A 20,058-nucleotide genomic window follows, 5' to 3' on the forward strand; every position below is an offset into this window, starting at 1 on the left:
CTGTACTAATGAGTCACCTGCTAAAGTAACTACGTCCATTATTTAGTTCAAGAAGAAATGTAGAAACAAAATATACCCACGTCAACTCCTCTCTTAATGATCTCCAGAGGTCTGTTCACTTTGAGAAGGACAGAACATCCTTCTAGAGGTCCTTAGAGGCACACTCTTCTCCTTTCTCACCTTATGATGATGTTCAGCACATATCATGATATGAAATAACAAAGGCCACAAATTCCAGCCCTTTGGAATTTGATTTCTCCTGAAGCAGCCAAAAGTTACATGGGCACCCTGTACTCTGTTCACTTCACCATGATATCCTCCACCATTATTTTATCATCTGCTGATAGATGAGGAGCTTCATCACAGTGATGTAGTATTGACAACTATGGATTTTTACCCTGTAGTCATTACAGGAATTGTTCTTGAAGTTCCCTGAATTGGTTATGTAACATTCACAAATATCTTAATTTTAATGCATGTGTTTCTAATCCTCATAACAGCTGAAAATACGAAATGCTAGTAAGTAGACGAGTAAAAAATGCCAGCTATTTACTACCAACAACCCAAATCCTCATGCTTATGAGTAAGGTCAAATTAGAATCAACAACAATAATGCCTTCTTTTAAAAAAATAAAGCTAGATGAACCAAAAGAAGCTAGATGGGCCAGACTGGTCAGAAATAAAACTGAGGTGGTGACTCCACACACAGAACAAACTGGTAGAACTTGTTGGCAGCCTTGTTTAGCCTTGGAGGCTAAATGTAATGAGCTTAATGGGGATCTGAATAACTCAATGGAAGACAAAACCACTGCAGTTTACAACCCACACAGAATGCACATCTGGTTCAGGAAATCCCTTTAGCTGGAGATACTTGGAAACTGGAAGAGGAACATAACATACGTTCCTCTGCGTGGTTACATTTTGTCTGTAGCTATCTGCTTATGTGTACTCCTGCAGACATGATACTGGACAAAATATGATCTTGATGGCTGTGCTCTTACTCTCTCATCTTCCCCTTCTATCTTAGCCAGACACCAGATGCTTTGACGTTTGACTTCACTCACAAACTGTTCGGCATATTTTAATACGCAAATGTACTGCATAGCCTTCTTTGTGCTCTATGGGCTTTGAAACATTACAAGCATAATGTTTTTGCATTAAAGGGTCAAGATAAACAGTGTAAAATTAACTTACAGATAATTAATGTATTTAAAGGTAGCTTGATGCATTTTCCACAGATCCTGTAAAAGAAATCTTACAAGCCAAAGAGATGTTCAAATCTGCAGATGATAAATGGAGAAGTGGAGTTTACAGTGAGTTACATTATACATCTAGCTAACAATAATCTACTGATTTATGGCAGCTTGGCTTTCATGCTTTACTTCATGGTTTAGTAGAGAAAACGCTGTACACAGGAGCTAATGATTCAGAACATATAAAAACATTACTGATTGTGACTGTGAAAATGATATTATTAATAATATCTAGCTTGAACTCTTTCAAACTTCCAGTTTCTGTCTAAGATGGTATGCATTCTCTACTGTTTCTAGCTAAATTGTGTATGAATTAAGAAGAGTGTTGGCAGAAGCACTGGAAAAAGGAGAACTACAGGGAAGTTGGAGAGGATTCTCTTCAGAACTGTGGGAATTAAGGTGAAAAAAAATTCATAAGGAACATAGTATTTGACTTAATCACAAATAATGTAGGTAAATTAGGATTTTGAACTATTTCATGTTGTGTCAACAGAATGACTGTGAACAGACCAAAATTGACTGACACAGTTCAGAAATGCAAAGTATAAAAGTTTCTCAAAGGTTAAAACTGAAGTTCCAGTTTCATCTTCATGTTCTACAAGAAATGAGGCACTGCAGAAAAACCTGGGACAATGTCCCTCTCACTACTGATTTACACTGAGCAGAACACGAGCTGATACGTGTGCCATTCTTTGCTTAGCACAGCTTGTACCTATACATGAAAAGTTAACATTCAGTTACCAAGACGACAACACAAATATTATTTCTGTTACAAACCTGGAGTAGTAGCTCATACTTGTCCAGTAGCACTAATAAATTCTTTTCTGTTTTATTTAATGAGTTCTTTTAACTAAACGTCTGTGCTGTCTGGATAGTTACTCTGCCTCCAAACCATGCAAAACCAGATTTTTCTGGGGCTTGTTCACAAGCATATTGCCTGGCTGGCCACTCTAACCTTACAAACACAGAATTGGCACCCTTATTTTCCTAAAAAGGTGGATATAAACATAACCCAAACTGTAGAAAAAAAGTCTAACACCTGGTTCTTTACTGATGAAAAATAGATCACCACAAATCACCCCCAATAAATGGCACTATGAAGACCAACTTAGACAAGAGAAGAATAAATTGAGTTATGATATTTTAACTGTGCGTGGTCTGTAGCAAATAACAACCTCTGTAGAGTTTATACCAAGAAGTACAAAGGTTTTCTTTCAAAAACAGGAAAGGATGAATTTACACTTAGCATTGGACAAGGCTAACACATTGGCTATGCAGTACTTCTCCCTACCAGCATGTGGTTAAAAAGTTATTTTTTGCTTCACTTCACACTTACTGCTATAGCACTTGTTTTTATCAATTCATCTGCATTTTGCAGGAGACTGAAACAAAGCAGTTCTAGGTGCAGCAAGGAGCACACCAAAACAAGTAGAAATGTTATTCATAAGCATGCACAATTGGAAAACATTGGGAAATTTAAAAAAAAAAGTTATAAAAATAAGACTGTCTCCATCTTGGAATATAAGAGAGAATGCAGAAATTTAAACTGAAGACTAAAATAAGATTAAAGTGTTTTATGGAGTTCTCATATCTTTAGATATCTTGGAAAATAAATAAAAAGAAAAATTGCCTTAATGCTTGTACGGCATGTACTACAATCTATGGTATTGTAAAGATATTTTAAGAACTTGCAAACAGAACAGGTGCACAATATAGCAACAGGGAACTGTGCATGTGATCACAGTGTACTGAAAGCTAGGTGTTATTAGAAAAGGTGTCCTAATTGTAAGACAGTAACTGACTGCCTTCAACAGTGTTTTACATTGATGTTGCAAAGACTACCTGCCTCATTGTCTTAGAAAACCTATGAAACAAATCAACACAAAAGGATGCAGGCAGGATGCTGGTAAATGTGACTCATTGAGGGAAGCATTATTGTGGCCTCCCACAAAAGCTTATTTTCAAAATGGTGACAGACAGTATCATGCTCTGCAATTTGAAAACTCTTACATTTGAGGAAATTGATACCACTGTATATTGGCACCTGCAAGCCTGAGCTGCAGCTCTCAGCTAGCTGCAATCAAGCCAGCTGCAGAGAACAAACTGTGTCCTCCAGTACACACAGCACTGAGCCTCAGGAAATAAAACCTCCTCAAAGCTGGATCCCTTAGCTGCACCAACACAACACCGTGCACTTGGGTCAGGGCTGGGCTGCACCTGGCTGGTAGCAAGCACACTTCTACTTGAAAAGTGATAACTACAGAAATGCTGTTTTTAAAATCACGGCTCAAACATGTGAAAGTGGATTATTTGCTGGACCAGGAAATCTACACACTTCATTTTTTGCTTCACTTGTGATAATGTCAATGCAGAATTACACAGCCTTTTCCTATGAAAAAGAGATTTAGCCACTGACATGCCAAGTGGAAGAAAATACGACAGTGTTGTACAATTGCTGTCTGTGAGTTCAGGGGCCACAGTGGTCTGGTCTTACTGCAAAAGGCCAAGAAGGCTGAGGCAGGAGCTCTTGTTGCATTCAGTTCTGCCTGGCTAAATATCAACATATTTCAAATAAAGCTGTATATATATAAAAAAAGAATCAACTTCAGACACTTTTTCAGTAGTGCTTAAATTGAGCCTTTTATTTTTCAGGGCTACAAAAGAACTTTTGTATGATTTTGCCTCTGGCATTTTTTCTTTAATCTTTAACCTTTGAAGAGCAAAAGACTGACTTTCTGGAAAGAGACTGAATAATTAATAAAACACTTCTTATTAAAAGTAGATAAATACCACAGAAGACCAAGAAATATATATTTGAAAGTAATTCCAGATGCAGTAGCCAAACGCTTTTCAAAACCAATTAAATGCTTTGTACAACCCATTAAATAAAGCTCTCTTTACTGGTTTTGTACTAAGTATTTTGTGTTGGAAAATAGCTTTATAATGCAGTATCAAGTCTGAAAATATACTGAATTAATGCTTTGTAATGCAGTACCAAATGAATAACACAATGTAACAGGCAAAACTTTTGGAAATATAATGGCAGAGACCAAGAATATGTCCCCTACTCAATTAGCACTAATCACAATAAAACTGTTTTGTACAAAATTTGGGAAGTGGCCCTCTCATCTTCACAATGCTTAGCACTTTTCAGTTTCTCACAAAAGAAAGAAAAAAGCCTTAGAAATATGCAGTCACATACAAAGAACTTTATGAGGTCTGCTTCTCAATTTGTGGAGATGTACAGTCTTCGCAAATTTAGCAGCTTGATGGAAGTGAAACAACTCCTACAAAATGATTTATCTTGTTTCCAACCATTTCCAGTCCATCTTTGGGATGTAGTTCTTCCATCAACACTTAACTCCATACAAGTTCCTACAATTTTTGTATTTCCACGATGTCCATCCTCCTTTGCTATCAAAGACCATTCCTCATAAGCCCCCCCACTGGAACTTTCAATTCCTACCATATAGCTTTATGTGCAAGCCTCATATTCCAGGCAGAAACCGTAGCTAAAATGAACATGTATGTTGTTTTCTGAAATAAAACTCATCAGTAAGAGTCAAATAGGACATTTAATTTGGTTTTCTACAACCACTAGTTCAGTTATGATGAATCCCAGCTTTTCTGGCTGATGTTCTGTAAGCTTTCCATCATGCAGCCTTCTTGAAACCAGCATGGTAGGTCAAGTACACCTTGTGCTGAAGGACACACAAGATACCAAGTCACAAAGCCACTTCTTCCACAGTCATTTTTCATTTGACTTCACACTGCTAGTTGGGCTTTTTTCCACACAAGCATACTTTATGTATTACAGGTAAATTTTGTTGCTCTTAGCCAAAAAAACCCACCTAAGTAGATCCAATATGAACCTTACTGTTTCTTTTAAAACAGTATGATGGTAATTGAATATCAAGAGTGCTATAGCAAGAGTGCTATTTTTCATATAATGTGAAATAGTTAATGAAAATTTCTAAGTTTTCATTTCATGTTTCCTACAAAATGAAATTCTGTGACACTTGCTTAATGGGAGGAAGCAAAACGAATTTTTTTTTCATTCTTAAGAAAATAGCTGCCATACCTTTTCTATCTTACCAAATCATGTATATAATGTCACTTTGAACCATAGTTCATCTAACTTTCTGTCTATGATTCAATCCAAAGTTATACTGGCTTGTGCAATAGGTAGCAAAAAAGATTGAGAAGGTCAACACTGTCTGGTCAAAAAAAATGGTATGACCATTCTTACATAGTGCCACTTTATTATGTTAGCAATTGGTTATAATTGTTGTAAATGTATCTTTGAATCACAGGTGCATTTTTTTAATACAGAGTTTTCAAAACTGAATTTACCTCAGAGTTGAAAAAAACCACATGCAAGGCTATAGAATTATTTCAAGGAATTTCAAGGCAGAAAGTGAAATACATGTTCAACAGTACAAGTCATTTGTGATTCAACTGAGGTTTATTTTGAGAAGATGGAGACTGGTGTCTTTCACCATCATGCAACATGGCCTACATCTTTCACAATTTTAGTATGCTAATATAGGAACTAAGGAAAAAGAAAGTCCTGAATACTCATGACACTGGTGAATCCTTTGATTTGAGGAAATCACTACTTGTCAGTGTTCAAATGTGAATTGAAAATGACATTGTCTACATATTTTTAAGTTTCTTTTGAATCCATGCCTTGTACTTGTTTTTTTTCCTTAGCAACTTGCAAGTTATCTTTGAAAAAAAAAACTGCCAAAACTGAGAAAAATTGCTTAACACTGCAGGCAAATCAATGCACTTCTGAAGGTAGATAAATTGCCACCATGCTGTTACTTACGTATAAAAAAAAAATCTAAATAGACTTTAAGAGAATGTGAACCATTGCACCAGAAAGGGCTCCCAAACAAGTTACTCTATCTGATAAGCCTATGCTTCACCAGTCTACTCCATCAAATTTAAAGCCAGCTATCTATAAAATGCCCCAGGACAGAAATTCCTTTCAAACTTTGTGGAAAATATGATAATCTGAGAACTGATGCAAAAAATAATGCCTAACTGAAAACCCATGCAACTATCTCCCTGCCAGGACTGCGCCTTTCTCTCCCTGAGAAGGGACCTCTCAAGATTACCCCTTGAGTAATTGAAAGACTCCTTGCAGCAGCACATTCTCAGTAAGTGATTAACAGCATGCTAAACTCTCAGATAAGTGCTACAGAGGATTGATTGTGCACGTACCATCCTCTGGACATAAGCATTGACCAAGTCTAGAACCAGGAGAGGATCTAGCTGGACCTGGATTGATTCCTCTCTGAGAGGAGTTTAGAAAGCAAGGGAGTCCTTTCTGAACCTCATGGCAGAACAGCAAAGTCTCCCTGATAGATTTATGTGTCTCTGTCCTCTACACTGTTAGTCAAGTATACTTTGCCATCAAAACTTGTTAAATCACCATCACATTTAACACTGAATTTTGTCAACTCACTGTTTTATATCAATAACATATCTTGGAGTTTCACTCCTATGAGTGAAGTATATCACTCCATTTGTGACATGGATGAAGGAAAATTAATTTTTTACCAGACTTGATTCCTTCACCCTTTCATTTCCTCCTCCAATTATTTTAGAGATTTTCAGGTAATTTTTCTCAAAGTCTTAAGCTAGTAAAACTTTTTTCCGTTCCTTTACTTCACAATGACTACTAACTCCTGTCTTTCATTGCCTTAGGCTCAGCATAATCATTGGCTTGCTCCCAATCAAATTACTCAAAGCTTCAGGAGGAGAAGAAATCCTCCAAAAGGAAGTGCAAATACCCTGATATGACCTTTTCACATTCATAGACCATCAAATCTAAGCCAGTTTTTACATAGTACAACAAAAACATAGATTGTCTCTAGAAAATGCATCAATATCAATTTGGCAGTGATCCAATTTCTTTTGGAGTACAATGGAAGGGAAAAGATGGAAGCTTATAAGTTTTTCCTTCGCTCTTAAACAATTTTTCTATGCAGTGAGGGGGAAAAACCCCTCACTGCATAGTTGGAGGGGGAAAAAACCCAAATGCAAGAAGAAAGCTTGACCAAACAAAAATGACAGAGACAAATGAGGCAGAGACACACTTTAGAATTAGATCTCAGACACATACATTAAAAGAAAAAATCAACTTGCAAAGTATAGCCAAGATGTATAGAGACAATTTACCTATTATTTCCCATAATAAAACAGCTATCATAATTTTCATTGCAACACATCAGTTCATTTCTAGCTGAACCACGTTTTAGTACTGTAAGAAAGCACAATGTTACTGCAGCTTCTTATGCCATGGCTAGATAAAGTAGAGTTCTGTTTCCCTTTTTGTATGTATTCCCATAATACAGCAGAGACCTGAAAACTCTTAAATTTTACAGTGCTTCTTAGCACTAAGACTTACTTTATTCTTCAGACAAATTTGTTACGTAAGGCTAACAAGTTCCAGAAAAACCATAAATCAAAATGATATTCACTAAACTGAATTCCATCTCAAAGATACAGGGAAACACTAGGACAGTCTAACACAGAAAATTCCTTTACTTATGTTAAATACCGTAGTAAAGTTGAAAGAAACAAAAAAATAATTAAACAATTGTATGCACAGCTTTTTGAGAGAAGAACTGGAAAGTAAGGGATAAACCTACTGCTGCTGAAGGAAAATTTTGAAGTTTAAAAATGCTTGACATGGAGCTTGGACTGAAAATATGAACTATCGTCTGAATAATTCCTTTTTTCTATTGCCTATGTTAATTCTTTGTGATGCATCAAATGCACTGTCAATAATATTGTTCAAGATTTATTTTTTAAAAAACTTTTTCTCCTGTTGGTAACCAAAAAATTGCTACAGTGAGAATATAGTTGATAAGAGATTGCTATAGGCAATAATGGAAAATAAGTCACATATTTGTTGAAATGTTGGAATTTCTCTATGAATGGTCCCCAGATGCTAGTGCTCTCACACAAGGTCAGATGGAAATGCCTCTTCATCCCCAACTGCACAACACTGAAAAGCCTGCAGGGAGAACCAGCCTGTCCTGCATAAGCATGAGGGAGCAGGCACTGTGTGTTTGCACAGATCAGGTCTGACCTGGTCATTGCGAAATCCTGAGCCCGTTCCAAGCATGTGCCAGCACGAGTGATCACTGTAGCGACTTTCTACTACGACATACAGAGCACTCCTTATTTGAAGTCTATGACTTTTCACTGCTAAAAGAGAAGATAATCCTCAGCCAGTTTGTTTCCTTAGTCGTCCCTACCTATGAATTAACTGTGATGAGAAATCTTTTATTGTACTGGACAATTTAAAGAACATTGCTCTGTGATAACATGAAGTTTACTTGGAATCGAGAAATCCAAGCAGATAAGAATGTGGAACAGCAAATTACCACAGTGATCATTAAATCAAATTTTCCATGGACTTAACCATAAAAATAGCTGCCTAATCTAGTAAAGGTTACAAAAACCACACACATACCATGCAAAACACAGCACCCTAAGGAAAAAAAGTTTACTCATTTGGTCAAAGAAGACCAAAAGAACACCTGGTATTGCATTAGTGATTTTGTAAGGTTGCTGCAGAAGGTATTTTGCAGCTTAGCTCATCTTATGGTCCAAGATAATCACAAGGACTTCCACATCTTGATGTGTCATATGATAGCAGTTCATCTTCAGTTTACCTGTGAGGTGAGCATAATTTACAGGCAACAGATAAAATGGAACTTTCTGTAAACGGATTCCTATAACAGTAAGCCAGAATTGGCATACAGTGTTCATCTATGACCATGAGAAAAAAAGACAAAACCAAAATAGCAACTTTCCATCAGTATCACTCTTGAAATAAGAACAGAAGACGCACCTCTAACAAGAAACTTATTCCCTGTAATAATTATGAGGGATATGTGTGGAATAGAATATGGTCAAGATTGGTGACTATTTCATTGTCATTTCACAGTGCAGTTGGAAAACAAACCAATTTTAAAAACTGCAGCAAAATTTTATTGGCTTTTAATATTCTTCTTTTATGTGGTATATTTTTACGGTCAAGATAATTTTTCTTTAAGTGAAAAGCTAATGAATTCTCCAAAAGTCATTTCATCATATATTATCGATACCAACTGGCAACATACTGAAAACTTTAGCATAATATGTATCACCAACAATATCTACTAATTTTTAAAGACTCTGGCACTCAAGTATCAGTAACAGCATGAACTTTTGTTGTATCACTACTGTAGGGATAAGCTAGTTGAAAGGACTGCAAAATTAATCTTAGGTCTTTTTACTGCAAATGTTAATTTTTATTTGCCAATAAACAATTCAGGGAAATTTGGAACCAGCCATGAAGAGATTATAAAAGGAAGGTTTGTTTCCCCCCCAAAAATTAGAGCTGGATTCTAGAGGTAGAAAAACATCCTGTTTTTTAGATGCAGTTTAAGATAGAGTTTTCTACATGAATTACTGGCACTAATAACTTTCATTTCCCACCCACAGGACTGAAGTACACCCATGATTTTAAAGATATCTATCTGAACCAGGCCTATTCTGAAAGTATCCTCGTGATACCAGGAGTTCCATAAAGAACCTGCTACTCTTTCTTTCAAACATCTGCATCACCCTCAGAGAACTACCATGCAAGTTTAATAGTGAGGAAACCGTCCAAGCTGAATTGAAGTTTGCACAACTAAGATCAGTTCTCGGTCATTTAAAAGTGACTCAGTCTTCTAAAGTGAATGGGATCTGCAAGTGCTAAAAAAAGGACCTCCTAAAAAGGTACAAATGAACCTTGTGCCACCAACTTAAATCCCACACTACTACTGTTGCATGTATGTGCTACCTTACCACAGATTTAACATCAGTCTTATGCAAGTAGCACCTCAACTATAGTTTCAGCAGCAGTCAGGCAGATCACTTCCAGCTTTTCCTTCCTGGCCAGCTATGAGGCAGCACAGCAGTTCTGATGCTGAGGTCTTTTTGTTCTTTTTGGTCTACAGCCCTTTGGATACCACAGTTGCTTTTTTATGGGATACCACAGTTGCCTTTGTAAGAAACAGACTTTAGCAAGCTGTGCTGATAGATACAGAGGACCAGCTCATAGCTGCTCACTTAAGAATTACTGGAGAAAACATGTTTTCTAAAGGAAACACACTTAATGATCACTGACTTCAGTCTAATGCCTATTTACAAATAAAGCACCCCAAAATTATTTTTTAATAGCATTTACAGCTCCTGGCAGACATCTAACTGGCAGAGATGGAAAGGAAAGTACTCATTAAGCCCTCATCAGGTACATAATCTAAGCATTTTTGCATCATTAGCTCAAACAGCTTATGCCTGTCTCACAGGAGGTCAGTGTTGTGGTGAAATCTGGTGCAATTGCCGAGATGCAGTGTGAACATATATGCTAAGAATCGAACAGATATAAACAGGGCAACACAACGCTCCGATGAAATAAAACCAGCAAGTGCTCTGCTTCTGTTCCAAACATGGGTACAGGACTGATGAACTGATTCCTATCTGTTACTGTTAACTATATCACATTTCTCAGGGTAAACAAATTCCATAAAAAAGTGACCTTTTGCTCTGATTTTTTTCTGACAGGAAGGCTGTTCCAGCTTCTCATTTTTTCAGTAGTAGGAACGTTCTGCTCTCTAACATACATTTATTTCTTGCCAGTCCTTATGTCAAAATAAAAGTGCTTAAAGTAGGGAAACAAAATAGTTTTAAAAATGTTCTAGAAATAAGCAAAAAAGCTCAAATTCAAATTACAACTGCCTAAAGCCCTAAGCATTTTTTTCAGTGACAATTTCCACACTCTTACCAAAAACCCACATCACCCATAAAATTCTATTACCTATTTAGAAAAGAAAGACAAGTCTTCAAAATTATGAAATTTGGACTTGACTCACAGTTGTCAGCATTAATTTTGTTTTTTCTAAACACTCATCTTTGTTCATAACAAAATACTTTATCTCATAAGAGCAATAAACAGGACCATGCAAATCTACACTTGGATAAAACAAATGCAGACAGCTTGAAACAGTTTAGGCAGTCATAATTTATCAAGAACACAATGCTTGACTGTGTACTAACAGAGTTTTAACAACTGATTTCTGGGGTTTTCTTGAGAAAAGGTTTAAAAGCCTTTCAGTTGACTGATTTGACTTACCAGTTTTTCATCTCAGCTGAAGTGACCTGAAAACTGTTAAAAACCACCAACAAACCTTGCTACGTATGGTTTCATCTGTCTTTCTCTTTTTCTTCTCACAAGGTACCCTCTCAGAAAGCCTGTAAGGTTTATTTCAATCAGCTTCTCTTGGTTTGAGGTTTTTTTAATGTCTGGCTGGAAATTTTTCCTTTGCTTATCACACAGACTGCCAACACAACACAGTGAGGTGTTTGTTTCACAAAGCAGTATTTTTGAAAAAGAAGGTGGTTTTCAGACAGGTATGAAAGGAAAACAAAGACAGTCTTTCACAAGCCTCAGATACAGCAGAAGGGTGGCCGGAAATTACTCCATAGTGAGAAGATTAGCAAGGTCTCAGTATCTCTAGGGTCTGTCTCAGGCTCAAAGCTCCTCTCCCTCAGACACACACACAGAGAGCTTAATCACATCAGCTGGCATCTTACCCTCAGCCTAGCATGAGTTGTTAGAACTGAGTTCAGACATTTCAAACATTCACTGCGTCTCCCTTTGGGGAAGAAGTCACATACCCAAAACAGCATCTCATGTTTTCCATTAAACCACAGCTTTTCATCTTTCCTCACAGCTCTGGAACTTGGAACAGCTCTCTCAGGAGACAGCTGCTCTTTTTCTGCCTCTCATCACTGCTGTCCCAGTAGCCCCTACATACAGCTTTGCAGCAAGGGCAGCCAGTGTCTCAGGAGACTTGACTGTCCTGGCAAAGCGCCAGTGTTCACCCAGCGCTGTTTCTGCAAAGGCCATTTCAGCTTCTCTCAGACAACCTATTTCAGAACAGAAATTTCCACACAGGAGAGGAATAAATTATATGGGATACACCAGTTCTCTTTACCAAATGGAAGTGGTCTTATGGTACCTGTTTGGGCAGATAAACAAATGCAATTAATTAACTTCTCTCACACCTTAACTAAATTATTTATCTAAAACACTTGAACAATGCAGGTCAAAGAAAAGGCAATTTTCTTCAGCAAAACCTGCTGTAGCTTTCAGAGCTTCAGAAACCATGAAAAGAAATGTCCATGAGCATTTAAAAACTCTCAGACTTCCTGAATTTATCACTTGCTACCAAGTTCCTACTACAGTAAACAAATCTTCCCATCTTGAAGATAATTATCAACCCTGCATCTTGAGCCAATCCTGCAGCTATCAAAGCAACAAGCTGAGATTCAAGTTAGCTTTTGCTCTTACTGAACACATACACACATCTTCACATACAAACCCTTTCAGTAAAATGTGTGCTAAAAGTATTTGTTCTAATCAAACAAAAAGTACTGCATGGGAAAGGATCTGCCTATCTTCAAAAGCATATTTGCTGGTAGACATCAGGTCCAAAATCTTCTTGAAACATGGAACACTATTCAGGGCTTTTTTTCTGAAAAACTACAGATAGAAATGTTTTTGGTAGGAACAGTTCTAGTTTTCAATTATTTTCCTTTCACATTCAGACCAGAAATCTGAAAATTGCCTCCCTCATTCCTTCAGACATCATGCCTGAGCCAGCTGTGATTTAGATATCTCAGACAAGATATATCTATTTGCTCAATGTGGAAGTTGTACTTATCAATGACAGAGACAGCAAAGGGACCACCTTTAGCTAGTGTTAGCTAGCACCTTAGCCTTGTGTTTACTATGAAAGAGAAAAGGGCTTTAAGCTTTGTATCTTCTGTTCCATCTGACTTCTTAAACCCCTTACACTCTCTCTTTGCTATTCCAGGCTTGGCTTTGACTAGAAATTCCATTTTGGACCAGAGAAAACACTTCCCATCATGTCTGGTATGTACATTCCTAAAAAGGAGGACTGGTTTCAACTAATTAACATTCTTTAATGGAATAGCTGCTTTGCCAGAGGATTCATGATCAGCTCTGATTTGACTTCTAAGTAATTATTAGAGTAGCATGACAGCAATTACACTAGCTGTAAATGTGGCATTTCCCAAAAAGAGGGCGATAAATTAAAGACTGATACAGCAAAAAACTGACAAGACCGGGCAGGGCTTGAAAGTTGCTGCTTCATGTTGCATTTCCCAGAAGACACTGACTTGGAAAGAATGGCTGCTCTGATACCACTCCCCTCTCTGTTTCTTATACAGCTCTCAAGTGGGACAAAAGGAAGAATTATTTTCAGACAACAGAAAAAACAACCATGATTTCAGAAACCTTTTCCTCATGCTTTATTGTAGGTTAAGACACCTTAGGAGTAATTTTTTTTTCCACGGGAAAGCTACAGAGCATATCTAAAACAGTCAAATTCACAAGTTGATAGGGGATATGCAGTTTGGTTGTTAGACTGAAGACAGAATCTTTCCTTTAGATTCTGTATCATGCAAGCAGTTCCCTCAAATACAAGTCAATGCCCTATTTGAGTCAAGCATGAAATATGTGGCAGGACTAAACATGACACTTATTCAGCAAGTCTTCGGGCAACTGTCACACAAGAGGCTTCACAGCCTGTGTTTACTCTTTCCACTGCTGAAAAAGCCCAGGCTCAATCCCTGTCGGAGCCTGAATTAAGAATCATAATTATCACAAGACCAAATGGTTAGGCATTTTCTTAACCCCGAATCTGCAGAATAATGAAACATCAAAATACTTCCTTCCCACACAAAACGTGAATGAACCCTAAAAGCAATTTGCGGCCATTACAGGAGAAAGACAGATACTGGAAAACTATCTACCACCACTCTCTCCCCACTATCTGCTGAATCAAGTCAGAAGTGAGATTTCTTCAGATTAAAGCAACCAATGCAAGGAAAAAAATTGAGTCTTAAATTCTGTCTATATTAAAAAGTAAATAAGTACTTTTCTGAAGTCATTCCTTCTTTTTTTTTTTTTTTTATTATGTCTCCCGTAGGGATTCTGATTTTAGGTTATAAACAAGGATTCCTAATTGTGGACCTTCTAGTTGCTGCTTCATATTTTAAAAATTGCTTTCTTAGGTCTTTTGTAGAATCAATAGACTACACACTCTAGAAATATGGCTTCAAGTAACACATTCTGACAATATGGGGGTTTTTCCTGCAAAACTCAGTGTATATTCCTTTAGGAAACTGGCTTCTTTTCTTTAAAAAGAGCTATGAAAGTCTCAGAGAAAAATGAATGGAAGGGGTGATCAAAAATATGCAAGCTATTAGTACAGTTTTCTACACCTATAATCCAGCTTCCAGAAAGAAGTTTGAGAGGCTCAAGTGATCTATCAGTTCAATGAGAACTGAGCTATAATATACCTTCACTGAACAAGGCAAACCAAGGTCAGCAGCTCAGAAGTTGTAAGAAATTTTCAGAGGGTAAGTTAGTTCTAAAATTCAGCGCTACTTAACCTGTGAGAGAACAGCTGCAAATGAAAATTTAGACATTTACACAGCTTTAAAAACATCATGTCTAGTCCCATCACAAATTAAACTGAAGAGCTATGGGCTCTTGTTACATTGGTGGTCCAAAGATCATTTATTACTAGCACTTTACTTATACAAGGGTAAAGACAGGAGGAGGGAGATGAGGAACTTCCTAGTCAAATATTGTTAAATGCTTTACAATTTTACTGAAGGATTTATCTTTTATTTTGACTTGTAATTAGTAGGATTATTTTGGTCTCTAGCTGGTGGTGACCTTGCATTTTGCACCGAGCTTTAGCTGATTAACAACCACAAAAAGCATAAATGATAAGTGGATTTAAATGCCAAAGGTCACAAAACTAACAGACTGGGGCCTGTTCCAAAATACAAATTTGCAAGAGAGGCAAAAGAATAACTGAATAAATTTATTTGAATCACTGTCTAGCACAGCAGGGTTCACGATCAATCTAATTTCATACTTTTTAGAACTTTCTTCCTACCAAATGTAACAAACTTCAGGAAGTCCTACGATGTCTTCATTCATTTTGAACACAGAAAAACTGGAAGCTAAACTACACTATTAATTCACAGAATTATGCCAGAATATAATCCTAAACTGGAGACACTTCAAAACAGAGACACTTCAAAATGCAGTTTTTAGTTTAGTTCCAAACAATAGACACAAAAAATATTTTCCGATGGCTCTAGCACTCACTCATTTGATATGCTGACAGCATGCCTCTTCTGCAAGTCTTATCTATACCCACAAACTAAGGTCTGCGTTGAGCAAGCAACTTTGTCAGTATGGACTTTTCAACTATTCAAAATTCCTTGAAACATGGAAGATACTAGCAACCCAGGAAATTGGCCAGGTCAAGCACTGAACACAGCCCCTGTTCAATACCAAGCCCTTAAGCTGTTTCCTGAAACAGGATGCATTTGTATACATAGTGATCGTATATTTATTTTACTACAAAAATGCTTACCAAAGGAAAAAAAAAATCCCACCCTTCCATACTTCTTTGGGCAATGCCATGAGTATTTCTTTCAGAGACATAACAACGTGATAGCAATAGCTAAATAAAAAGAAAATTACACAAAATATAGTGAAGGCAGAATTTTAATTCTGAGTGTAAATAATTCAAATAATCACTATCGTCACATTTGCTTACCAGATGAAAGAAAAATGCAACAAAATCGCCACTTCTTTTCCTTGATGGTAACTACAGGCACAAAACACAAAACCCCCATTGTAATCATGCAGTACTCAGCACAAACTCTTCACAACTTCTGGTTTATAATGGAATAATTGGAACCAGTCTGGTCTGATAAAGCAGCAATCCATCCCACAACCAAAGAACAGTGATTTGTCCTTCAGAGAGTTTGTTGAGAAAAACTAAGAATTTCTGATGCACTACAAATTAGAATGTCATTTGTGTACAGCTGCAACAAACTGACATTACTTAGAAAAAGGAAATATACTACTATACCATCCTAGGCTATAAAAGCTTGGAGAAATGAATGACTTGTTTTGATACGAGTTTATTTAAGGCCTGAATTTGCTGCCTATAATTAATATTTCCTGGTCAATTTCTTCTGCTTCCTGTTTTTAACATCAAACTAGATATAACAGGAATCAAGGTGCTTTCTTGCTAAAAAGTGTACAATAAACTTAGGCAAATTAAAAAAAATAAATTTAAACAGTCACAACTGCCAAACAGAGTCTACCTGAGCATCCTATGACTTGTGTCACCCAACACCATTCAAGACAAAAATGTAAAGCTCAAATAACATAATTCACGTACAAGCTAACTTTAAATAAGTGTCTCAATGGGCTTGTTTGTTTTCAACAAAAGAAGAATTGAGGTGTTAGAGCTCTTACACAAGTTCTTTTCAAGAATTTCTTAGACTGTGTGGATGATGTAGAAGAGGGGAGATGGCTCTGACTCAAAAGTACTTCTCTATCAAGAAGTTCAGATTGGTGCTTCAGCTACCAATAGATAGTATTAAGTTCAGAGGATTGGCACCTTGAACATAGGGGACCATCCTTAAAAATTATTTTCCTAAAACTATTCTACCCAGACTAGGAGTTTTGGTGATTTTATTTTTTATTGTTCCACTCTTACAACACTTTCCATATCACAGAATTCTTCTGTGGTTCCTGTTCTCACCTTCAATCACATTTAAATAAGGAATGTCTATTTACACACACAAGCAACATCATCAAACCTGGGTTTGAAACAATACAACCACAGGTTATATCTGAATCTGAAAGCAATTTTTGCTTCCTCAACCTAAGATTTATGGCTCAGTGAAGAAAGAAAACTCTTTCTGGCTCTCAGTATTTTGAGCTGGTCAAATAATTGAAAAAGTAATTTTCACTTGTACAGTTTCCACTATCTTAAGCTGAAGTTTGATACTTTTCTCATCTTTATTTCTGTATCACCGTTTATGTATGTTTTTAAAGAGAAATGCAAAACAGAATACCAGATTATGAAGTTACCTAAACTATATGCTATCAAAAGATTCCTTGTGGAAACTGAAGTCCTGATTTTCTAAGTTTTTTCCTTTACTTTCCCAGAACTGGGTGCTAAATAATGCCAATTTAGCAGAATACAGTCAATGACACCTTATTAGTCTTCAGGACAATTTCCCAAGATAACAGGATTCAAAAAGGTAACTAAATGGGTGCAGAGAGTCACCATTTGTCCTGCATGTACTACTGTGTTAGCAAAGAAATGGTTAACTTAAAGGGTCTCGTTGCTGAAAGACTGCTTCAAGTGTTTCACAGAAATATTTAAGTGGTTAGACTTCATCACCACATAAAGCCCTAAGAGCTGATATTGACCCAATTCCTTTGACACACCTTAGGAAGAACAGGGAGCTCCTGTGAAGATCAAGCACAGTTTTGACAGCTTTTCCAAAAAGTTTACATTTGTTTCGTAATACTCTTTTCAAGCATTTGAACAGAAATAGTCAAATGTGAATGTTTCCCTGTTAGTTTACTATTTTTTCTTACATATTTCACTAAGTTGGCAGTCTGCCTTAACATGCAGACTAAGCAGTGCTGGGGAGCCAAATTAGTTTCTTGTACTGCTGGTGGTCCGGAACTGCAAAAACAGTCAGCTCAGCACAACATACCGATAATTCTTACCATACATCAGATATGTATGGTAGTGTGCATCAGTAGTGTGCTGAGTAAAGCTATACATATATGTGTGTATATGTTTACTATTAAAACTTTTTAATTACATGTCATTGTACATCTGCACGCAATGTTCAGGTCAGGAGGACCTTTAATGTCATTTCAACGTGACGCAAAAAAGAAACTGTGGAATGAAGTCACTGTTATCAATCCTCTTCAGAGCTAGATTCATCTTCCTGGTCAGAGAGCTCTGCCACAGGAAAGCGCAGGATAGCTGCCACCCCTGTCAGCTGGCCCAGCTGCTCTCCAGACACATGGAGGCTGGAGAAAATGCGTACTGTGCCCATGTTCTCCCGTACGCTATCTACCAACTTAACATATCGGGCACGGGTAGCCACATCCTGGTGCCGAAAAAGCTCATCACTGATCAGCAGGGTGTCAATGGCCATGGCTTCGTTGGCCTTCTCCACATGCTTCAGGCCATAAAAAGCCCGGTCAGGCTCATGCTGCAGCATTTTATAGAAGTCATCTAAGGCTTTGACCTCACCAGCTGCCTTAGTGTCAGAAAGACGGCTAGCTACAGCAGGGTCGCAGAGTGCTTCCTTCAGTGCGTACTTATGTCCTGAGGAAGAGTGGACCTAGAGTGAAAACAAAGTCAAAGGTTTGGTGTTTTTTAAGAAAAAGGACCATCTTCTTGATTAACCAATCACAAACATCCTCTATGATATGTAGTATTAATCTTGATGCTTATTTGCGGAACTTAAGTCCTTCTTGAAAAACATATGATTTTTTTCTAACTCTCTCCTGCAACCCAAAGCCTATACCAAATTCTTTAAACTGCCTTTCAAGCAGCACAAGAAAACAGCCTCTCTTATTCAAAGGCTGGATTAAATATATGAGCTCCTAAGATAAGACTACTTGAAACTAACAAGAAACTAAAATCTGAGCCTAAGCCCCTTTTTTAAAGAATTCAAGAAAAGGAAGGCCCCTCAACACTGCAGGCATATGGTGTAAAAGCATCAAATCTGTGCAATTATTATGGTTGCAAAGCTGTGAATTACATTAAAACTTCTCTCTGTTATCACCTTGCTACACATGGAAAAGGAGGGTTCTTGGTGCACTGGGTCTCCTAAGTACTGGGACCATTAAGCACTGGGACTCATGTCACTATCCCTGCCCCCAGATCACCCCAGGCCTACTCCAACCCAAAAATAACATAAGCATCCTTATGAAAACGTATTTTAGGCTTTGAATATGACTATTTCAGTATAAGGCTAAAGCCCCACTCACTCAACCAGAGATCACTAAGAAACAAGCAAAAAAACACAGCCTTTAACTATGTAGTACAAAACTAACAATAAAATTCTAGTGAATTTTGGTAATAACTAACACATACCGCATCCAGGTACTTTAAAAAAACATCTTTAGAAAACATGCATGCTATACAGTGTGACAAAGTAACAGTGCAAAGTATTTTCCAACTTGCACCTCACACTTAATTGAAGAGTAAACATGCCTTTACAGGGAGTTTGAAATTTCTCTACTCCACATTAAGGTATGCTAGGTGGGAACCATCCCTGTACTATGTGTAACCACTTTATGCTTTGGGAGGCACGAGAATAATTTCCTCATGATGCTCAGTCAGAAATTTATTTTTTAATGACTTATTTCCCAAGTAACTACCTTTTATTATCACACAACTCTCAAGCCTCTTTTTACCCTCTCTGGAAACTGCTTAGATCCTTACCTGTAGGAATTTGGACCTGTTCTCCAGCAGAAGTTTGTTGTCAGTCTTGACTGCCTGCTGGAACATGTAGTCACAAAACTGCTCCCGCACGAAGCCTGGGCTAGCCACCAGTACACACTTCACCACCTCGAAGTTGATATGCCTCTGGATGGCTTGCATCACCTGCTCGTAAAACCTCTCTAGCGCCCGGTCGTGCTGACTGCAGTTCCCTTTCCGCTTGCGGGGGATGTTCACCTCCACCTTGGCACGAGTTAGTGTCATGCTCGGGGTGACCAGGCAGACGTGGGCCAAGCCCTCCTGCATGACCACGGCCGCCACATCGGCGCTCCAGGCCGGGTCGCAGGCCTGCTCGATGCGCCCCAGCA

The 20,058-nt window shown here is 37.6% G+C and overlaps 2 protein-coding genes across 2 annotated transcripts in view; both read right to left on the reverse strand.

Moving 5' to 3' along the window:
- The window catches only part of ITGA1 (integrin subunit alpha 1), a 70,216-nt gene that overhangs the window by 43,933 nt on the left and 6,225 nt on the right, over window positions 1-20,058 (reverse strand). The window lies entirely within an intron of this gene.
- Window positions 13,617-20,052, reverse strand: PELO (pelota mRNA surveillance and ribosome rescue factor). The gene is made up of 2 exons (XM_005422010.3): window positions 19,694-20,052; window positions 13,617-18,584 (listed from the first exon to the last, which is right to left on the reverse strand). Exons 1-2 carry the CDS (start codon window positions 19,994-19,996, stop codon window positions 18,153-18,155), a joined length of 735 nt encoding a protein of 244 aa, XP_005422067.2. The 5' UTR covers window positions 19,997-20,052; the 3' UTR covers window positions 13,617-18,152.

Source organism: Geospiza fortis, unplaced genomic scaffold (assembly GCF_000277835.1).
Source record: "Geospiza fortis unplaced genomic scaffold, GeoFor_1.0 scaffold443, whole genome shotgun sequence".
NCBI classification, from domain to species: Eukaryota; Metazoa; Chordata; class Aves; order Passeriformes; family Thraupidae; genus Geospiza; species Geospiza fortis.